General features: G+C 43.8%; 1 protein-coding gene across 1 annotated transcript in view; it reads right to left on the bottom strand.

Annotated features, from left to right (window-relative positions):
• Positions 1-1,646: 1,646 nt before the first annotated feature.
• Positions 1,647-21,611, bottom strand: part of LOC130386929 (protein FAM110B-like) — a 33,455-nt gene continuing 13,490 nt past the window's right edge. The window contains 4 exon segments of the mRNA XM_056595793.1: positions 1,647-2,933; positions 3,260-3,669; positions 4,347-4,413; positions 4,415-4,970. Coding sequence (XP_056451768.1) covers positions 2,030-2,933; positions 3,260-3,669; positions 4,347-4,413; positions 4,415-4,467 — 1,434 coding nt within the window. The 5' untranslated portion in view covers positions 4,468-4,970 and the 3' untranslated portion in view covers positions 1,647-2,029.

Here is a 21,611-nt window from a genome sequence, read left to right as displayed (position 1 = left end):
GTAATGAGTATGTACAGGTTTGTATTCAATAATTTCCTAAAAAGCAAAACATGTTTAACCTACATAACAAACACATTAACAGCCCTGATCCATAAGAATGGTGGTGCGTTGGGGAGCCATTGAATGCATGGCTCTGGAACAGCTCAGCACTGTAGGTCAAATAATGAGGCATATGTGGTTGGGGAGAAATGCACTGCAGGTGTTATACCAGCTGCAATAAACATATTTCTAGCTGTGCCTTTAATGTTTGCCACAAGGTTGAACTTTGACGTTAATGATACGGTAATCTCTTGCCAATCTACCCCCATCTCAGCCAGTCTTTTGATCTCTCACCTGTTACTCATAATTAATAAAATGAACACAATATGGTCTCTAGGATCCACCATTTTGGACAATGTGGCCTTTTTCATTCCAAATTATTAACTTTTATGTTTCTAAATTAACCAATGTCATACGACGACCTAAATTCTAGGCCTTTTTTTGTATTTCAAACATATTATTTGTCAGTCATGTGAAATGTATGCACAATGGCAGACACATAATCATTTGAAAATAATAAAACAAATTTTATCAGGCTCTTAAGAATACAACACAAGAAATAATGTCAGGAGGAACAAGGCAAGCTATAGTTTAACGCAGCGTAATGAAAGTAAACTGGTTCAGAATTAAGCTTGAAAGTGCGTGAAATTATAAATTGTTAATACATTGTGCATTATAACACACCAAATGATTCCAGTCCAACATTTTCATGTTTCCCCAAATTACAGAAGTTTTTCTACTATCTCTGCCTTCTGAAAGGTAAACACTCTGTCAAGCTGCTAGTTTCCAAAATCTTTAAAGGGAAACATAGGGAGGGAAGACTCATTCTGGCCCATATTGTAAGTAATGTTGACTTGAAAATTCAAAAAGGACATTTGAGTCATACCCCAAGTAGCCTCATTGCCATCCTTGAAAACATGCATAAAGGGGCTAACCTTTACCTTTCGCATATCGTGATCAATGATCAAATTATCATTAGCATTGGGACTAACTGTTCCCAAATCAATATTTTCCCCTTGGATAAATAGAGAAATCTGAATGCAACACACCAAAATAATCACCCAAAACGTAATTTCAAAATCTACTTTCCTTGTTGCTACAGTACTTTTGGCCTATATCTCTAAATTGTGAACATTGATTTTGGATTTATGTCATTGTTTCAAGTGGGCCTTTTCGTTAAAAGTGAACTGGATAATGAAAGGCAAACTTGTTGCCTCGTACAGAGTTGGTTATGTAATTTGGGCAACCCTAACACATACAGCAATGTGATTATTCTGCAAAATTCTACTAGCACACCACCGCCACCTGCCTGTCAAATTGGAGTTGTCTGATGGAGTTGTGATCGTCAAGTCTAACAAGTGTTCATTAGCAGGGTAGCTCAAGTGTGGTAACACTACTCAGATAATTCAGCAAGTTATACAGATTGAAGTCCGACATAACTTTGAATAGATGTGAAGAGTGTTATTTTCTTCTCAGGGTAATCGATGGTTGGAAGAATGTTCTCAGCTAAATAATCCCTCTGTTTGGTGACCAAGTGACTGCCCCGTAGTCTATCAGCATTGGTTAAGCAACAGGAATCAGAGATTTATTCAAAGACAAACCCAACTGCCTTTGTGCACGGCAGATTTTGTGTCCATCAAGAAACGTCCATTGTAATACAAATGAGTGCGTTCTTTAGTGGATCTGTGTATGTAACCAAGCTGTCATTCTGCTAGTTTATATCTACTTCTCATGCTTCCCCTTTTATTTCATGGTTTGGTAGTACTGTGGTCTGTCAAGCTCTATATATGCTGTCTGTCTGTACATGTACTGTCTGCACAGATGCTTTTATTCACATCCACACAAAGAACATGGACCAACTGCTTTGATGCACATTTCTCAATGTTGCCATTAGCCTCAATTCAACTGGCGGCCACTCCCAGGTCTCTGACTCTCCTCCCATGACTTGTTCTTCAGCACAAAGAAAACAGTCTGCTTCGTGTTCCCCTTCTCAGACATGAGAGACCTTCTGCGTCTCTCGTGCCTGTTTGATGCTGTAAAGCCACTTGATGACCCTGGCGTTGCGCTCCACAGCCGAGATCCCGTAAGGCACTCGCTCCCCCGCCTCCTCCTCCTCCGCCTCGCCCTCCTCTGCGTCCGACAGCCCCTCGTGGGATGACCGCCGCTCGCAGTCCGACGAGATCATGGAGGCCGAGCGGAAGTTGAGGCTGACGATGTCGGAGTTGGCCCTGGTGAAGCTCTCCGGCCCGCCGGCCTCCAGCTCCTCGGGGTCCAGCCCGCAGTAGTTGAAGAAGCGCTCCACGTCGGCGCCGGCCCGGGCGTAGCGGTCCGACAGGTCCGACTTGGAGCGGTGCAGCGTCGGGCGGCGGGCCACTGAGCAGCCCAGCTCCAGGTTTGGGTCGCTGGACGCGTTGGAGGGGTCGCCTCGCTCGCAAGTCAGGGACAGAGGGGGTGTCGCCGCGTCACAGGGGGCGGGGGACTGGCTCTGCCGGTAGGAGGGCAGAGAAAGAGACAACGCAGGAGGCGGCAACGAGGCGGGGTGGGGCTTGGGGGGAAGGGGAGGTGCGGAGGAGCTGCCGGAGCGGGCGGTGCGGAGCGGCTTGCCGTTGCACAGCCGCAGGAGGTCTGAGGACGAGTGGGAGGTCAGCAGGGGAGGCAGCGGAGAGTGGGAGCGCTCGGAGTGCCGTCCTCCTCCTATGCCTCTCTCGTCCAGAACCTGTCTGCTGAGGTTGAGGTTCCCTCCCTGCTGAGGGCTGCGACGCCCACTGCTATGGCCTGGAGGGACTTTAAGGGAGTGGGAGAAGGAGCGGAGGGAGTGAGAGGTGCTGGGGCTGGGCACTGTTTCCAGTGGATGCTCATTGAGGGTCATGGTGGACCGGTATGTCAATGGCATCCTGGAAATGGAGATAAAAGGCATAATTAGATGCATATGAAGAACAGGTAGAGGAAAGCGACCAAAGAGCAACCACCACACATGTAGATTTGGTTCTACCAGAGATTTTGTCAAAACCACCTCCGGAGGTAGTGTACACTATATTCAATGTCAAACAATGGCGTAGTCTGCATTTGTTTAATTCTAGTCGTGTGTGACGTGTTTGTTTGGCCCTCAACAACAATCCCGAGCCCCCTAGGAAAAGTTATTGCCCACACCTGGCTTAGATGTAACGTTATTATTGCTTTCAGATTTGTCGTTGTTGTCAGGTTTGTTCTGAGCATTTACCTGGATGGATTATAGCTCCTGGCTCCTCCTGATGACCTCAGCATCACAGCACTTTTGGCCCCTCCCCCTGGACCCTCAGATCCGGCCCCCGGGGAGGAGGAGGAGTTCAGGAGGTTCTTCAGCATCTCCAGGTTCAGGTTCTCCCGCTTGCAGATTTCCCCGCTAGAAGTGGCACAGGAGTCCGCCTTGGCGTTGTTATTAGAGGCTTTGAATGTCATCCCGCCTCCATTCCCAACTCCTCCCACAGAGCCTCTTTTGCCAAGCTGTGCGGGGCAAATGAGGGGCTTGGCCAGAATGGGCGGTTTGATTGGCTCCTGCTTGGCATTGATGACTTCATGACTCTTCACATACTTAGCCTTGTCAGCTTCCAGTCTCTCCACTGCACTCAGGCGCTTTGGGTTCGGCTCGACCTGAATACAATTAGATTTGTTTCAGAAAATAAATGTTAAGTTATGTTTAGGAACTTATTAATTCATTAATCTCTTCTATTAGAAAATAGTCTTTCTGAAATTGAAAATGAATGTACCCAACCACCAGATATGAATTGAACTAAAAGCTAACATGAGTATGAACAATACGTTTTCCCTTTGACTGATTGAGTTCAAACAACCAAATCTCTTTGAGTCCTCCATTTAACCGAAAATGAAGAATGTACAAATCCCTGTAACAGTTCTTTAAATCCCCCTGTTCTCACCCTCCTCCCAGCCAGCCCTCTGTCTTTCACTGTTCTGAGTGGATCAGAGAGGGGATGAATCGAGGGAGTAGTTGTTGGGGTTTCCTGCAAGAGCCCTCAACTTCGTGCCATGGCTTTATGGTATATTTGGGACAAAGGACTTGAGAACTGCACATTGATTTGAATAATCAACAATCAGGTCAAACATGCATGTGTTTGAATTTCAGTTTGACTACTTGACTAAAATAAGCCCATTATAAACAGGCTTCCCCTCTCACTGATCAATGTTTAGGATTTATGATAGTTACAAAGACTTACAAATATTAAACTCAAAATACAAAAGCTACACACATACATTTGCCTTTGCAAAGCAACAAGCTTTATAAACAGCACATGCCACCAGAAGACCCCTACCTGTCTCCGGAAGTAGTCAGGGCCTTTGTTGAGGATCCGGAGGGGCACCGCGGAGCTGAAGGGCGGGCGGCCCGGGGGCCTTGCTATCTGCCAGGGCTGGAGCCAGCGCCTCCGTCTGCATGGCGACAACGTGGCTGCGGGAGGTGGCCGTAGTGGCAGCAGGTGCGGGGGGGCCAACAGAGGGTGAGGGTACCAGGGGACCCGCCCAACATCAAGACACAAGGTGGGCGGGGTGTTGTGGGGGAGAACAGTGAAGGGGAGAGATGGCGAGAGATGGAGGGGGGCCTAAAGGTAACAGACCCCTGCTGGGCTCTGCATGGCGGCGATCCCCGGGGGTGGTCCCTATCGCTGGCTCTACTACTGGCCTCAGGTTGGCTGTGTCTGGGTAATAAACCTCAACTCTGACACCAAAAACGCTTGCCAAAAATCCACAGCTTTTATGAATTTACTCTCCCCAAGAACAACAGAAAGAGGGGGCATGCATGAGTAGTAAAAACTTGAGAAAGCCGGAAAGCGATAGCTTAAATAATTACATGCAAGTGGGGGAAACATGAAAGAAGATGAGAAGCGTGGTCGGAGCGATGAATGTTAGGTCACCGCCATCCCCTCAGTTGGCCAAACAACCTAAAGAACAAAGAAACAACAAACCAACCTCAGCCAATGTTGACGACATCACGCAACTAGAAACACAAGGAACAGCCGGATAAACCCTCCAAACACACCAACACAAGGAAACATGTGAGCAGACAACCGGAGCTACGTATTCATTGTATTTACCATTCAAACCAAGTGAACATCCAGCATTACTGTCCTCATGGCACAACATTGCAACCTAAAGGAAATCCAAACACCAATGTTTAAGCTTGACCACGACAACTATCAACATAAAAAAAATGCTGCTGTCACACTACTGGGAGAGAGTTTTCATTGAACACACATCTAAATCCCAATTATATATCTATATATATAGATAAGATATATATATATTTAAAGGGGACATATTATGAAAACAACTTTTCCTGGGATTCGGGGGGGTTGTTTTTGGTCTCTGGTGCTCCCACACGCATATAAACTTTGAAAAGAGTCTGTATATGATTTCTTGAGTGAGATATGCATTTCTGAGAGTACCCCGACTACAGTTGCCAAACGAGCGAGTCAATTTTGGCACCCCCTCCTATGTAAGAAGGGGGCACAGTTGAATATGACCTCCCACTTCCCCACCCCCCTCCAATAAGAGTATAGCTAAGATTTTGTGGACCAGCGGACGTGCGCTGGGCGGAGATGTTCGTGCATTCCATGTCTAATTTGTCAGTTTGCCATGTGACTGCCTGGCAGGGAGTCCGGCAGAGCTGCCGGACTGCCACCACAGCTCTGGCGAAAGCTCAGTCCGGCAGCTCTGGCGGGTGAGCTTCGGCGGCAGTCCGGCAGCTCTGGGGGGGGAGCTCAGCGGCAGTCCGGCAACTCCAGCGGAGGAAGGGATTGTACTCCCGGAGCTGGGATGCCGGGCTGCTGCCGAGCTCGGGGAGTACAATCCCTTTCTCCTCCATGTCGCGGTTCAACATGGACTTCAGAGAGTCAAGGCCAAAGTTCCTTTCCCCCAATTCTTCTCAACCATCGCCGAGATTACCCCCACTACGAGTCTTTACTTGTTGTGGAAGTACCAGAGACGTCAGATGCAGTCTTTATTATTCATAATATCAGCCGCTAGCTTTTGGCCGTGATATTAGATATAAATTATATAAATACCTATATATATATTTAAGCAATAGATCACGACAGGCTGTGGTATGTGCTCATTATACCACTGTAAAGGGGCGTTGTCCGGCCCCGACGCGCAGGGCCGGCGACCCCCTTCACAGTGGTATAATGAGCACATACCACTGACTGAAGTGATCTATAGCTTTTATACAACGGTTACTATTATGGCGAAACGAAAGTCATAGACACACTACATTTAAAAAGAAACCAAGAAAGTCAAAGTAGCCGTTTTATTAAAGAATACAAAAAAGTAGTCCCTCCTGGCTGCCTTCAAAATGCAAGACGGTCGCTATGCAACACACTTTAGCGTCCCTCCGAGAGAAGGCTCGGCTAGAGCGGTTCGCCGGCAATTTATCCTATGGAGCAGTTCACTCGCCGTGTGCCTAAGCTTTCGTTAGTCTCTCCATCGCCTTGCTCACTCCCGGAGTAACAACATTTACACCCTCTCCACCATCATCCAACATATGTTTTACTTTGTAACTGTTTCTACTTCCAGGCGCGGAGTGATATGCAAACTTTCACAAAATGATCGGGCGTCATAGCAGTTATGTATACGCTCATTATACAACAGTCAGGAACCAATCAGATCGCTGGATTTAGGCCCCCCGTTGTATAATATTATATTATATTATATAGATATAGAGCTCCAGGAGTGCGCAAACAGAAACAATCACTTCTCCCTCATGCTGTGGTTCACTCTGACAGCTCATTGGTCAATGGGCAGCAGCTCATTTGCATTAAAGCTACAGACACCAGAAACAGCGCAATCTGAAGGGACTGAAACAGAGGCGAGATTTTTTTCCTAAAAGCTATTTCTAGCAAGGAGCTCTTTCCAGCAGTTTCCTGGAACTCAAATACTATGTTTACTTGTTGGGAAACACCAAAATATGTTCCTTTAAAAATATATCGATATCATTATTACTGTTTACTATGGTAAATGACCAGTATAAATGATACAAATGGGGGGGGGGGGCAATGCTTCTGAGAAAGTAGCAAGCAGTGGCACTGTTCTGTACCTTCAAATTGTAATAGTGTAATCATCATTCGACGAGACTCAAATTCTCGCAGTCAGAAATAAAGTATAGTCATATGCATTATAATAGCACATGATAGAATTCCTTGAAACAATCAGAGAACAAATGACCTCATTGGTCAGAAATGGATCGGGAGCAGTCGAAAAGCTGAATTGTCTGATAGCACAGACACCTAGCAACAGACCTTCTTCATTTCACACATTAATACCTGATGAAAGACATTCAGTATTAGTGCGAGAAATGTAAGAAGATCTTCAGATCTTCCATTTCTAACTAATTCAACTCAAATGATAGCTCTTAGATCATATAGTTAGGCTATAGAAGCAACAGCACATTCTCTCTGCAGCCTACATCATGAAGGAGGCTTTTATAATAATAAATAACAATACATTTAATTTAGAGGCGCCTTTCAAGACACCCAAGGTCACCTTACATAGCATATAGTCATCATATTTAAAAAAACAAGACATTGTGGAAAAAATAAATAAATAAATAAATAAACATAAGCAATAAGAAATAAATAAAACAAAAACAAGACAAAACAAAACAAAACAAAGAAAAAAAAACAATCAAAACAGTGATCAGTTAGACGTTGTGTGCGAGTTTGAACAGGTGAGTTTTGAGTTGTGACTTGAAGGTTGTAATGGTGTCTGACTGTTTTATGTGTGGGGGGAGGGAGTTCCAGAGCCTGGGTGCTGAACAGCTGAATGACCGGGCACCCATTGAAGTGAGTCGTGATGTGGGGATACATAGTAGTCCAGCAGAGGTTGAGCGGAGGGAGCGGGAGGGAGTGTATTCTTGGAGGAGGTCGCAGAGATAACTGGGGGCTAGGTTGTGGAGAGCTTTGTAGGTGAGGAGTAGGGTTTTGTATTGGATGCGGTAGTGTACTGGGAGCCAGTGAAGTTTATAGGCCATTAACCATGGGTAAGAGTAAATTATACTAATTATTAATTATATTATATGTTGGCTCTAATGAGAAATATATGCCTACAACTAAAAACATTGATTTGTGGACGCTCTGCAATGGTAAAACAATAATAATCCAGTCTCTAAAACAAGCTGTGCTTCGATCCAGTACAGAAGCGATCTTAAACCGGGAGCTAACAGGACATCCGTGGTCCGAGACTAGCAGTGTCAACTGAAAACTGAAAGCCAGAAACATGGCGTTAAAGTGGGCCGATACCTGGGCTGCAGCAGGTATCACCGCTAGACCCGGAGGACCTGGAACGCTGAGTCAGCCTTTCTCTCCTTGCATAAGACCGCTTTAATGCACTTTGTGAGCTTTGAGGACATTGGCGTACACTAAAAACACACATCAAAACGGGCAGGGATTACGTACAGGTGCGGGTGGAATTATGTTGGTTCTCTAAATTGAATGGTGCTGCATTTGTTCTCTGCTCTGAAGCGCTTCCTTCACATAATTGTAATAATCAAACACTTCGTTCTCCTTATTGATGGGTTTTATCATGGTGGGATGTGAATAACTTGCGACAGTGTCTCCACAGAGATGGGCCACTTTATGATTACATAGATATTAGAGCCTGACCAACATACTGTATGTCGGTTGGCCAATATTATCGGACAATATTGGCCCTCAAAATGATGTTTAAATGGGTTTACTAATTAGAACAAACAATTAACTATCTTCCCTGGAAATGTAGTGGGGTTATCTTGATTATTAAGGAAGTTACATGCAAGTTTGTGAAAAAAAAAATCTATTTTTTGGATACAAAGCCCGATATCAAAAGTGCTGTAGCTTCCTGCTCTTTCCAGGGTAGGATGTTTATACTTTTTGTGCTCATATACCTACTGTAGCCAGAGCTAACAAAACCAGGGCGGATGCAAGCCAATTAATTTTACCATAAAGCTGGAGCGATATCCTGCTCTTTCTTTTTTAGGTTTCCATGTTGTAGCAGCTAATACCCCGTTTACACCATCCCGCTAATGGCCGCTAATGGCCGATGGACCACCGATGTGGAAGTCGGGGTGATTCGGGTGACATCGGGCTAAAAATGTATGATCGGGTCAATTTATCGGGGTAGCATTTACACATACCTGATGTTATAACGATAACATAAAGATTTATGCCAGGGAAGACACCCGAAGTGCGTTTGACGTCATTTCGGGAGAAGGTAAAGGGGAGACTGGTTTAGACTGATATTTATTTATATATTTATTATATTACAATAGCGATTTTATAATAAAGTACCCTGTAATTATAAAAGTAGGACATCCATCCATCACCCCCTATTTATACCCAAGTGGCAGATTGAGGGTCTTCCTTAACACAATCTGGTCACTCACAATCGTTATTTGTCTAGGGTTCTCGAGGGTCTTTCGTGTGTTGAGGTTGCCGATATAAAGACGATAAAGCACGATAAAGCGCGGAAGATTAACGAATATAGCCGATGTGCCCAGGAAAATTCCCGGATGATTTGCGATCTTACGTTATACTCCCGTTCTATTCCCGATTATAGCCGATTAGCCCATAGCAGCACCTGGTAACCGATTCTACCCGATAGACCCAAAATTAACAAACATGTTCGTTCTTTGCCGATGTTGCCCGATGTTGCCCGATCATTGAGCATTTCTTCCCGTTTCTTCCCGTTGTCTAACGATGTTCCCGGGAAGAGTAACGATGTTTCCCGATGCAACCACGCTATTTGCCGATGTTATAACGATAGCTGCTGATTTAGCCATCGGGCACCATCGGGGCCCACTATCGGGTAGGTGTAAACAGGGCATAAGTTTGGGATTACGGTACTTCAAAAAAAAATCCTTTAATGTACTGGTCTGCAATACAAAATGAAGTAAGCGAGGGGTCAAGCAAAGGGAACCAGAAGAACAATTCCCATTTGTGGGCTCATTTGAAGAACAAACATAATGATGCCAATGAAGAGGCACAGGGGCCCAGTGAGGGACCGTTAGAACACAGCACCCTACCTTGCAACAAGCATTTGACCATGTAACCAAATGAGGTCCATCAGATCCAAGGGCAAACACCTGGACTAAACACGGATGGAGATGATACACACAGACATCCAAACTGTTTCTTTGGTGGAAGGTGATGGGTTCAACCGGCTCCTGGCGACTGCAGAGCCGAGATTCACGCTGAAGACAGAGAGGTTTTATCGCACATTGTAAAGGAAGTCAAAGTATCTAAAAAGTATCATCTAACATCGTTGGGCATAAGATATTTTTGTTCATGATGTCTGTGATTCTGTCAACAGTCCTGTTTAATGCTTCATAGGCTTTGAGCATGAACTAGGGCTGTGCGGTATGATATATATCGGGGAACGAGGGAAAATTCTAATAGATATTTCCCTCTTTCGTTCCTATCGATGTTTACTTTACGGCAGTATTTTACGTCACTCTGACTCTGCTTTACATTCACTAGAGGTGCGGGAAACAAAGCGGATGTCTGCAACCGTCGGAGGAAGAACAAGTGTCAGGAGATAAAATCTAAATTCAAGGGAAGTGACAAACTAAAACAAATCTCAAACGAGTTGATGTCCTTGTCCGATGAAAGGTTAGGATAAGTCTAATCCCACAGCGTGTGGCGCCTTTCATAAAACATCGCTCATTATAACGATAGCGTGACGACAATAAAAAAGTAGCGCAAAGTTGCAATGGGTCGTAACACGCCTCCCTTCCTAGAATGCTCAGCCCAATTCTGATATTTTTTATCACAGTGTTTGAATCCCAACTAAGACTTTGGGTTGGACATCTTTTAAACAATTTGTTACCTAATGGTGGGCAAACCTAAAGACGCCTGTGGTGATCTTGTCTGTCTTTTGTTTCCTTGGGTGGCAAAGAGGATCCTCTTCGACTAATCTGATTGGGGCAGCCATCTGGTGAAGCCCATATGCCTCCACCTTGAATGACCATCCCTATAATAACAGTATACTGAATGTACCTAACGTGATAAAAAGGTGGCTAAGGATGGCAGCGAACACTACTCAGCCGTTGATTCTACTGCTCTACGACAATCCCTCCACATCCACTCAAAATATGTCAGAAACCAATAGATAGAGATTGCGATGTATTGTAAACAAAACCATCTAAACAGCTCCACTAGCGGAACACAGGTCCAACACTTTGTGTGATTCAAAAATGGACGATCCACTAAGCCTCTTCTGTCCCATGGTTTAATCTCCTTCAGCTCAGTGAATGAACTTGCTAAATATAAATATTAAGGGTGTTCTATAACCATCATCCGACTACTTGCACCTTTTTGGCTTTCTACTTTTATGCCACTGACCCAAATCTCTTTGGACACGGACTTGAAAAGCCCTGGTCTTGGACTCAACAAAAGGGTTAGTGAATAAGTGAAAAGTGGGGAATTCCCAGAGGTGTCAAAAGTATTCACATTCATTACTTAAGTAGAAGTATAGTATAGGTACTATTGTTTAAAAATACTTCTGTTGAAGTATCAACTCAAGCTTTTTACTTGAGTAAAAGTAAAAAGTACTGGTTTCAAAACTACTTAAAGTATGAAAGTAAAAGTAATGCAAGGGGGAAAAAACGCCATTAAGGACAAAAGCTTAGGCCGTGCCACAGGGGTCTATAGAAATACAATCAGCTTATTCGCCAAGTATGCTCACACATACAATGAATTTGGAATCAAGGAATTCTGCAATTATCCCATCCGTGAATTAGTGACACACACAGCACACCTCTATAGCACACTGCCCCACTTCCCCAATTTTTTTTTCTAAAGGCCATCTAATAAATGTATGTATCCAAGCTAGCTGAAGGCTAGATTTTAGATGTAACGAGTAAGAACTTAATTGTTTTTGCATCCAACCATTTCAAAAAATTCTTCCAGGTACAGCCAGGAATGTAGAATGGTTGGCTGGTCTTCTTGGCTACCAACCTCCTCACTGGTGCTTGGTTCGGACATTTCGCTCATCTACGTCTGCTATTTTGTAGCTGGAACATGGCGCGATTTATGTCATGTCAGAGAATGTAGATGGGCTCTGGTCGTGCGCAGGTGCCATGGATCGCGTATAAACCAATAGGGTGTCAGAATGGTATATGTTTCTATTCTCATCCAACCAATCAAATTCTCTCTATCCGATGCCTGAATTATCTGGATAGGTGTGCAAACCTAGAATCAAACAAAAAAAATATTTTTTGTTTGTGTTTTTTCGGCTGAATAAAAACAAGCCGAAATTAAATAGGAGTAACGATGCCATTTTTTAAGAAGTAAGGAGTAGAAAGTACAGATAAGTGCGTGAAAATGTAAGAAGTAGAAGTAAAAAGTAGGATGAAAAATAATTACTCCAGTAAAGTATAGATACCCAAAATTTCTACTTAAGTAAGGTAACAAAGTTTTTGTACTTAGTTACTTGACACCTCTAGGAATTCCCCATTATCCACGGAGCCTGAGGTGAAAAACGGTTTTAGTATATACTACACATGAACACTCCAAAAATAAACAAGACAACAATTTTTGCCCCGATTTATTTGTTTTTGGATTGTTCACGTGTAGTATATTCTGCGATGAAAACAATATCCAGAGTTTGAGAGGTTCACGTGTAGCATATACTAAAGATGCATATCAACCGCTTTCCCTAAGCCAATTGGCCAGTGTAACAAAGCAATGGCGATACAATGTTTATTAGAAGTGAACTCAGGCTACCCTTTAAGCACGTGCATGTTGCAGAAAACCAGCAACAGCAACCCCTGATGTCACACTTTATGATGGGTAACAGAATATGGTGTAACACCGGTCTACAGAAATATTGTCTGACATAGTACATTTGGCATAATAAAGGTCGGGGACCTCTGCTTTCGCTGGCTTGATTTCTCATCTGGCGGGCTAATAAAAATAATAAGGAACACAATGAGCTTAAATGAACTGTCTAAAAGGTTTTATTTTTTTATTTCAAACATTTCGAAATAATGCTTAGTCAATCAAATCAATGTTAGATTCCACTTCAAGTGGACCACTGCTTTGGGGTAACACTAGACAGGTCTCCACACTAACTTTTTTCACTAGGAGCACTGTGGCCCCTAACTGAACATTTTAGGGGCACATCCAGAAATTGTATAGCCTGGTCCTACCAGACTCTCGTACTTTTTTCATTTGCACAGAGTCTGGACATAGTCAATAGAGTGGAGAAGTCAGACCCCTTCCGGTAGAGCCCATGGGACCTATGAGATCGAAAAATATGAATGGGTTTCAATGGAGAGAAAGTTTTTATTTTCTGATCCCAGTATGTATATGCGTATATGCGTGACGTACATGCCCTGGATTACACATATGTTGTTTGTGGATTTAAATGATAATTTCTCATGCATAGAAAACTAAAAATGTACGTGAAGAAGTTTGATAATGTTTTGTGTGAGGCCGCTTTGTGAACTACAGCTCCTTGCTGCTCTCGACGCAAATGATATACGTCACCACCCGCACTTGGAACTCCGGTACAGACATGGCGTTCTCTCTGCTCCACTTAACCGCTTTTTTCCAAGGGGAGGATAAAACTTTATAGGTCCATGGGATAAAAGCATCGGAAGAGGTGAAAACCATTATAAGTCGGGACATGTGGAGAGTTTCAGTTATGCCGATGGGGAGATTGTCGGTCTTGTCCACGCCAGTCCCAGGGAGCGTGATGTAACATACGAGACGTGTGGTCTTTCTCATTGTGTTTCCTCTAACAGTCAAACTCTTGACATGAACATTTTCATTTAAATCCACAAACAACATGTTATCCAAGGCATAAAAGACTGGGACCAGAAAATAATTACCTTCACCCCATTGAAACTAGGGATGGGCGATATGGCCTAAAATCCATATTGCGATATACATTAAAACCTATTGCGATAACGATATATATCACGATATATAAATCATAATATAACCATTTCAGAACAGGTTACATAGACTCTAAGGAAAGCCAAACTACTAAATGTATTAAACAAAAGAAAGAAATTTAGTATGTCGTTTTGAGAACATTTATTGTGCAAAAGTGTAATCATACAACATAATGTTGTAACTGCAGAGACTTTAACAAAGAAAAAAATCTTCTGTGTAATGACGTATACTTCTCTTAATTAAATTAAAACTGGTGGTGTATGGCGACACATTAGTGGCATAATTCACTAATGTGATAAAAGATGCATTTGGGCGTATTATATTATTCCACATGCGTAGATATTAACTGCGCGCGCGCAAATTACCTCTGCATGCGCGCAAAACAGCCTCTCGCGCGCGCAAAACAGCCTCTGCGCGCTGTGGCAACCCGGCACGTTGAGCGCACCAACTCCTCCCAAACAGGACAGCATTTCTTTGGTGAAAGCCAAAAAGGCAGGTTTATTACCGAAAATAAAGTCTCTCCAAACACAAATAACTTAAACCTCGGGAGGAATCAGCGGTCCCCTTCTTCGTGGGTGGAAACCCGTCACCCACGAGGACCGGTCTCTCCTTGCTGGAGCTCCCGGGCTGGGAGAGCCCCGAATGAGTGGAGAAGCGGGCTATTTAAGCCCTGCTTCTCCACTTGTTCCTCAGGTGTTCTGAATATCTTTAATTGGCCTGGGCCGGGTGCCACACTCCTCCACCCTTTGCTGAAGCCCCGGGTGGCCTTTCGGAGGTGGCAGCGGTCCGGCGCGCAGCATGGCTGCTTCTGCTGCCGGCGTGGCTCGTCTCGCGGCCTAGTCTCCCGCAGCCTCGTCTCCCGCGGCCTCGTCTCCCGCGGCCTCGTCTCGGGCTGCGTCGTCTCTGGCGGCGTCGTCTCTGGCGGCGTGTCGTCTCTGGCGGCATCGTCTCTGGTGGCGTCTCTGCTGCGTCGGCTCCGGCTGCGTCGGCCCCGGCTGCGTCGGCTCCGGTTTGGGGGTGGCTTGAGGTGGGCGCTCCCACCCAAAATGGCCCGTAGCTCGGTCGAGTTGCCTGCATTCTCCACCATATGTGGCAACCCGGCACATTGAGCGCACCAACTCCTCCCAAACAGGACAGCATTTCTTTGGTGAAAGCCAAAAAGGCAGGTTTATTACCGAAAATAAAGTCTCTCCAAACACAAATAACTTAAACCTCGGGAGGAATCAGCGGTCCCCCTTCTTCGTGGGTGGAAACCGTCACCCACGAGGACCGGTCTCTCCTTGCAGGAGCTCCCGGGCTGGGAGAGCCCCGAATGAGTGGAGAAGCGGGCTATTTAAGCCCTGCTTCTCCACTTGTTCCTCAGGTGTTCTGAATATCTTTAATTGGCCTGGGCCGGGTTGCCACAGCGCGCAAATTACCTCTGCGCGCGCAAATTACCTCTGCGCCCGCAAATTACCTCTGCGCGTGCAAAACAGCCTCTCGCGCGTAACAGCCTCTCGCGAATGATGTTCTGCTCTCGCGTGCAAATTTAGTTTTGGCACTATGGGGGTGAACCAAGGCAGGTTGATTGGCCGTTTCTGAAGCGCCTATTTAATTGACAGCCCTCCTCAACTAACTGAATTGTACAGTAAATGGCTGAAACGATTGTTACGCATTGTAACTCCAGATTCTATGAGTAGAGGCGCAGAAACTCAGCCACATACAATCACATTCACTTCGCCCAACAGACGCGCATTAAGATGTCCACGAACACAATGAAGAACTCATTCCTAAAAAAGTCTGTGTTACCTCAGTTGTATGGAAATGGTTTGGGTTCAAGCAGTCAGATATAGAACAAAAAAATTTTTTTGTGAAAGTTATGAGAAAGTCGTTTGCTGCAAAACATGGAGATACAAGCAACTTATTCCACCACCTGCGATGGAGACATGCTGTGGAATGGCAGGTGTGTGTAGCACCAAGGCGATGCAGAAGCCAGCTCAAGCGACCAAGCGCCTGCAAAGAAGCAAGTAACCTTGGGAGCAGCATTGTCATTCCTTATGACAAGAAAAGGCCGCGATCATAGATGTCGTGTATAAAATTGCGAAAGATATGGTCCCCATTTATACCTTAAATATCAGCTGGCCATCTGCAAGAACTTCACTGCAGTTGAATTGCCCAATTTATATGAACAGAAAAAAGCTAGAGTCGCAGAGCCGCTGCAAAACATACTTATTATTCCACCAATACCGACATATGGTCAAGCCAAACCACAACCATAACTGAGTCTGATTTTTTGACAGAGAATGGACTCTGCGAGGCATGTGCCATTGTGCCTGCAGACATCGTACTTCCCGGACAACCACACGCGTATATCTACGCATGTGGAACGGTGGTGAAAATTATATTACTAATTGTATGCTAAGTAAATGTGGAACGGTAGTGGGAAACACAAGAGGTGTCCGTATCAAGGCCCTTTGGTTCTTTGCACACAACTCAGGTTTTGTTACTTTATACAACTGGTAATTTCAAACCTAGTCCTTCTCGACCACTCATATTGGAATATTAGATTGTGGGTTTTTATCCACACCAATACATGGTTAATCAATGTATTTTTTGGCTGTACTATATTGTTTACATAGCTATTATATATTGTACATAACATATGGCCATATCACCCAGTTCTGGCAAATAATTCCTAATTCCTTCTTATTTGTTTTCTTTCAGGACATCGTTGAGTACACTGCCACCAGCCCCCCTACCTCTCCCTCATGCTCCTCCACCCCAGACACCTCTTCTACCACCCCAGACACCTCTTTCACCACCGCAGCATACCCCCCAAGCCCCGAAACCCCGCCGTATGAATCCCCTCATGGAGTTCTTTCTAGAGGAGAGTGCCAGGGAGCAGAGGATGAAGGATGGATGAAGGATGAAGCAGATTAATGGATTGTCTTTTTTTCTTTTTATCTTCACCGAAATTTGTTTTGAATATTTGTTTGGGAACCTAAACTTATCGGAAGCTGGAAATTATGTTTTGGCCATCCCTAGTTAATAGTGACTACCAGGCCGTTCTTCCTACTGTGTGAAGATGGAGAATATGTTTGATTGATGAATGGGGGGGAGAATATTGAAGGATCAAGCACTCCAAGAACAGAGGATTTGTTTTTTTAAATACATTGATCCTGGGAGTGTTCACAAGGATAACACCTTCAAGTCCATCACCGGACCAAGAGAACACACTTTCAGCCATTGCTAACTCAGCTAGCAACATAGCTCCACAAGAAACAGAAGTTAGCAGCATCACCAGAGGGCAGACACCTGAACTAATAACTGTACACTGTGAGGCTATTTTGAATGATTCCAGCAAATACCCAACAACAGAAACCCAAGGACTTCAAGCCATATTGATTGAGAGAGAAAGTCCAACACCTATTCAAGAGACCGCTAGCACACCTACCATTTTTGCTTACTCAGTTGGTGACCTCTCCAAATAACTGTACGCAGTGAGGATCATTTGAATGATTGAATGAGTTTGACATAAGTTTGGCCTCGCAAAACACCATAGATGCACAAAATCAGTTGCCACTGGCTGCCGAGACAAGGCATTGGCAAAATGTCTTACAGTGGTTGATCGGTCTTATCAGAGTAATGGCGATGCAAAACCTGGCATTCTGCCTTTGTCTTTTTAACAGCATCATGGCTGGCCACATAAGGATAAAATAAGTCTTTATATAGTGTGTCTATAAAATGAACTTTTATTATTTAGGCAAAGACATTCAAAATTAAATCAGAGCCATGATTGCTTCCCAGAGTCAATAGGGAAATTCTCACGAGGATGAGGTCTGCTAAATACGACTCCAACATTTTAGATTGTACCCCGATGTGAGTGGAACAGAACAGATGACCGTGATTGAATGTTTTGTAACAACACAGGGTGGAAGGGTGAATACTAGAAAGCATTTCTGGGAATTCAGAGCTGGGAGCTGGATATTGACATTATGCACACGAGCGATCAAGGCTACGACAATGGATTAAATATGAGAGGTAAACATAATGGTGTGCAAAGAAGAGTGCGAGACTCCAGTGCCTGGCAGTGCCCATCCTCTTAACTTGGTAGTTCATGATGCACCCATGGTGTCTGTAGGCACAGTCATGTGTCTAAGTGACACGTGATGGGAAAGTCAGGTAAAGGCAAAAAACATCCAACACCAGTAAGGGGATGTATATGATGCCGTTTTGTTCCTTGCAGAAGATGAAGTCTAACTCATGTTTTTGGACCTAAAACTAGATGTGAAGCCAGAGACATTGCACATCAGATCAAAACCTACACTACAGACAACTAGCCTGTATGTACCGTGCAGTGGCACAGCTGTAAGTGAAAAAAACGTTTCCTGCTTGACAATCGCACTGACAGCAGTTTTGAGAGAGTGCGGTCCAATGCAAGATCATTGGCAGAGGATTTGGAAGGCCTGCTTTCGTCCACAAAGTGCAGTGTGACCAGGAAAGAGGAAAAATGTGTTTCACTACAAAGGAGGTGACGAGGCTGTGAGGGATCCACTGCCTTACACTTTGTAAAGACGAAAAGTGGTTGCCCCAACTCAAGGAACAGAGGGACATATCTGGGGTGTTGTTTGACATTGGGTCCATCAAGGAGAAAAACTGGCCGTTCCCCAAGAATGCACAGCCCTTGAAATGCCCTGACATACATTGTCTCAAGAGATGTTGATGGGCACAAACTTTTTGCCTAGTTGACTGCTTTGAGTCAACGTCGAGCAGCTGGACGAAACCACAAGACACATTTAAGGGCACATGTGACAATGGGATGGAATCCGTCCCCTAATGCTTTTATAGCAATACCAGTGCTTCTCACCCTCCCTTTTCAGTTGAGTCATGAGAGCGCAGTTTCTCTTAATCAAAACTAATACAAAACGACTAACAATAAAGCAAGACAGAAAGGAGTGGCAACTATTGGTGCGTTTTAGTATTCTCTGCGAACCGACTCGGACCTCGGATGTGACGTCACGTTCACCCTTCAATCGTTTTATTATGTTTTGCTCGGTCGTTGGAGGAAAACATGGACGCCACCCGGAAAGCTGTTGTCGCGGTAGCATTGGCAGAGTACCAGGCGCTCCAAAATAAGTAGGCTATAGGCCATAGGCAGAGATATGGACGCAGTAAGGTATTGCAGTAATATGGGTGATTGAAATTCCCATTTAAACCACCAAAGCAGTCCAAGTGCAATGAAAACAGTTCATTCTTCAAGTCACACTGGGTGCAGCCATCTTGAATTCTGTCTCGGAATCCTTGCTCGGCGTTCTCCGAGTTCATCAGAGCAAGCAATTTCACCGTCCAGGGAAAAGGGGCATGTTCATGCGTGTCGCTAGGCAACGTCCTCGGACCTCCGAGACAGATGGATAATAAAACGCACCATATCTCCATTGTACATGAACAGTCACAGCGATCGAAGTAGGGTAGGCAGTTAAGACCTTTGCTATGATGAAGGCCCACGTTTACACTTCTGAAATGTATATCAAGTTTTATTCGCTCTCGTCGTGATTTAGTTGCTGAATCTGCTGATGTTATCCTGGCGTACATTCCATGCGTTGGTGTTTTACGCACATGATAAAGTGGTGTATGAGGGATTTGAACTGGTATAATTTAGTTGGAATTGGATTATTTGTAAAATAGCTGTGCTGTCACCAAATCATTTTGAACCAGGTTATTGTAGTTATTAAGACCTGTTTGGTGTGTTATTTATATATGGATCTGCAAAACATGGTCTGCACATTGCGTCATGCATACTTTAACGTTGCACTACATTACACTACATGTTATGTGAATTGCATATTGCGTTTGTGTATTGTTCCTTTTTTTGCATTATGTCTATGGCACATTGGCCTTTATATGTTGTTGCTGGTTTTTACATTAGGTGTACGACATATTGGCCTTTATGTGTTGTTAGTAGTATTGTACATTGAACATTTTTCACCTATCATACCGCCAAATTCCGGACAATACCCACCCCTCAAAAAGATTGAGAATACCCGGGAGGCAGGACAAAATTATCTGTAGCCTGTAGTAATGATGACAAAGAACAAACTTATTCAAATCACGGAATTCAAACAAATTAGCTAACTACTCACTTGAAATTGTGCAAATAATGATTTTCACGATGCTCACAATGAAAGAATGTTTGGCAGGCATGTTGAGCTGGCGGCATCAGTGACCGGATGAGATGAATGTTACGGGAGGTGGCTGGATTCTATGTGAGAGACCTAAAGGATTAATCTTGGTGTACCTCTAGAGGGTAGGGTTTTTATAACATCCCTCCTACTATACCAATATACGTTCTGCCACTTGCTTACTGGAATTCATGTGAGAAATGCATGGAATAATAAAGAAAAATGATTGGTGACCCACATAGTTGTGTGTAGACAGTGTAAGAATAATATTATGCTCCTTTGCCTGGTTGTCAGACATTTTTACGAAATAGCAAAAACAAATGGCATAGAAACTCAAATTTTGGTTTGGTTTTTCAAAAATACAGGGATAAACTCAGGTCATTGTCAGCACATATGGTTGACTTTCAGAGGAAAACCCTGCATAATGTAGGTACACTACATTTTTCGTTTGCTAAATTAATCCCACCAAATGACGTTAGGGTGACAACATTTGGGTAAGGGATTCAGGTTAGTTTGTTTTGTGTGTAAGAGAGAACAAGAAAAAGATTTTGAGGATTCAAGTTGATTATATAACAGAAGGGAAAACAGGAGAAAAAAGGGTAATGTCAGAAGCAAAACAAGTAGTTTGACTGTACTCACAGATGCCTGTTTATGAAAATAGGAAAAAACTAACAGCCTTGGATCTTAACAGCTGAAGGGGCCTTTTTTATGGATCACATTGCATCGACTAATGCCTCTGGGGGTGTTTCTGTGTGTGTGTTGGGAAATCAACACTCGTCATATGATGTCGGGCTAATTAGAATAGCCTATGTGCAATGGAAACACCAACTCTGCAAAGTCAAAAATTTCAATGGACAAATTCGACATTATAGGGAAGTTATTTCTTTTTTTTTCTTTTATTTTAACAATCTAAAAACAATTTAACATCAGGCTTAGCGAGTGCATTGCAAATACATGAAAAGTAGAAATACAAGTCACCAATCAAGCAGTCCTTCGATTTGGAACTTGGCCCGACGATGTGTGCAAATCTCTCAATAACACTTGAAATCAGATATTTCTCAATAACAGCTGTTTAAATCAGGTATGAAATCAGGTACACCATTTTAATACCTGCTGAAATAAATAAATAAATAGGCTTCAATGCCGAAAGATACAGGCAGAGTTATTGATTTTAAACAACAGTCCTAGAATATAACCATGGGGCAGACTACTTTAAGACCATGTGGGCGTCTTATAGCGCGGATTGCAATTCTTATTGCAGCCTGCAGGATTATGCGAGAAACATACGGAGGGACGCGGTTGTTGAGCTCCCCTGCCCCATTGCATGACTCGTTAAACTAAACTAGAATCGCCACCATCAATTTGATATCAACAGACTAAAAATAGTCGGAAAGCCTACAGAAACTATAGATAGTTAATGTGACAATCACATTATTAAAAATAAACTTGGAGCAATGATTTACTGAGGAACTATTTTTTTTGGGAGCATGCTTTT

This window comes from Gadus chalcogrammus, chromosome 8, assembly GCF_026213295.1.
Source record: "Gadus chalcogrammus isolate NIFS_2021 chromosome 8, NIFS_Gcha_1.0, whole genome shotgun sequence".
Taxonomy (NCBI): domain Eukaryota; kingdom Metazoa; phylum Chordata; class Actinopteri; order Gadiformes; family Gadidae; genus Gadus; species Gadus chalcogrammus.
Note: the sequence above shows the minus strand (reverse complement) of the source record. Positions and strands in the feature narration are given on the sequence as shown.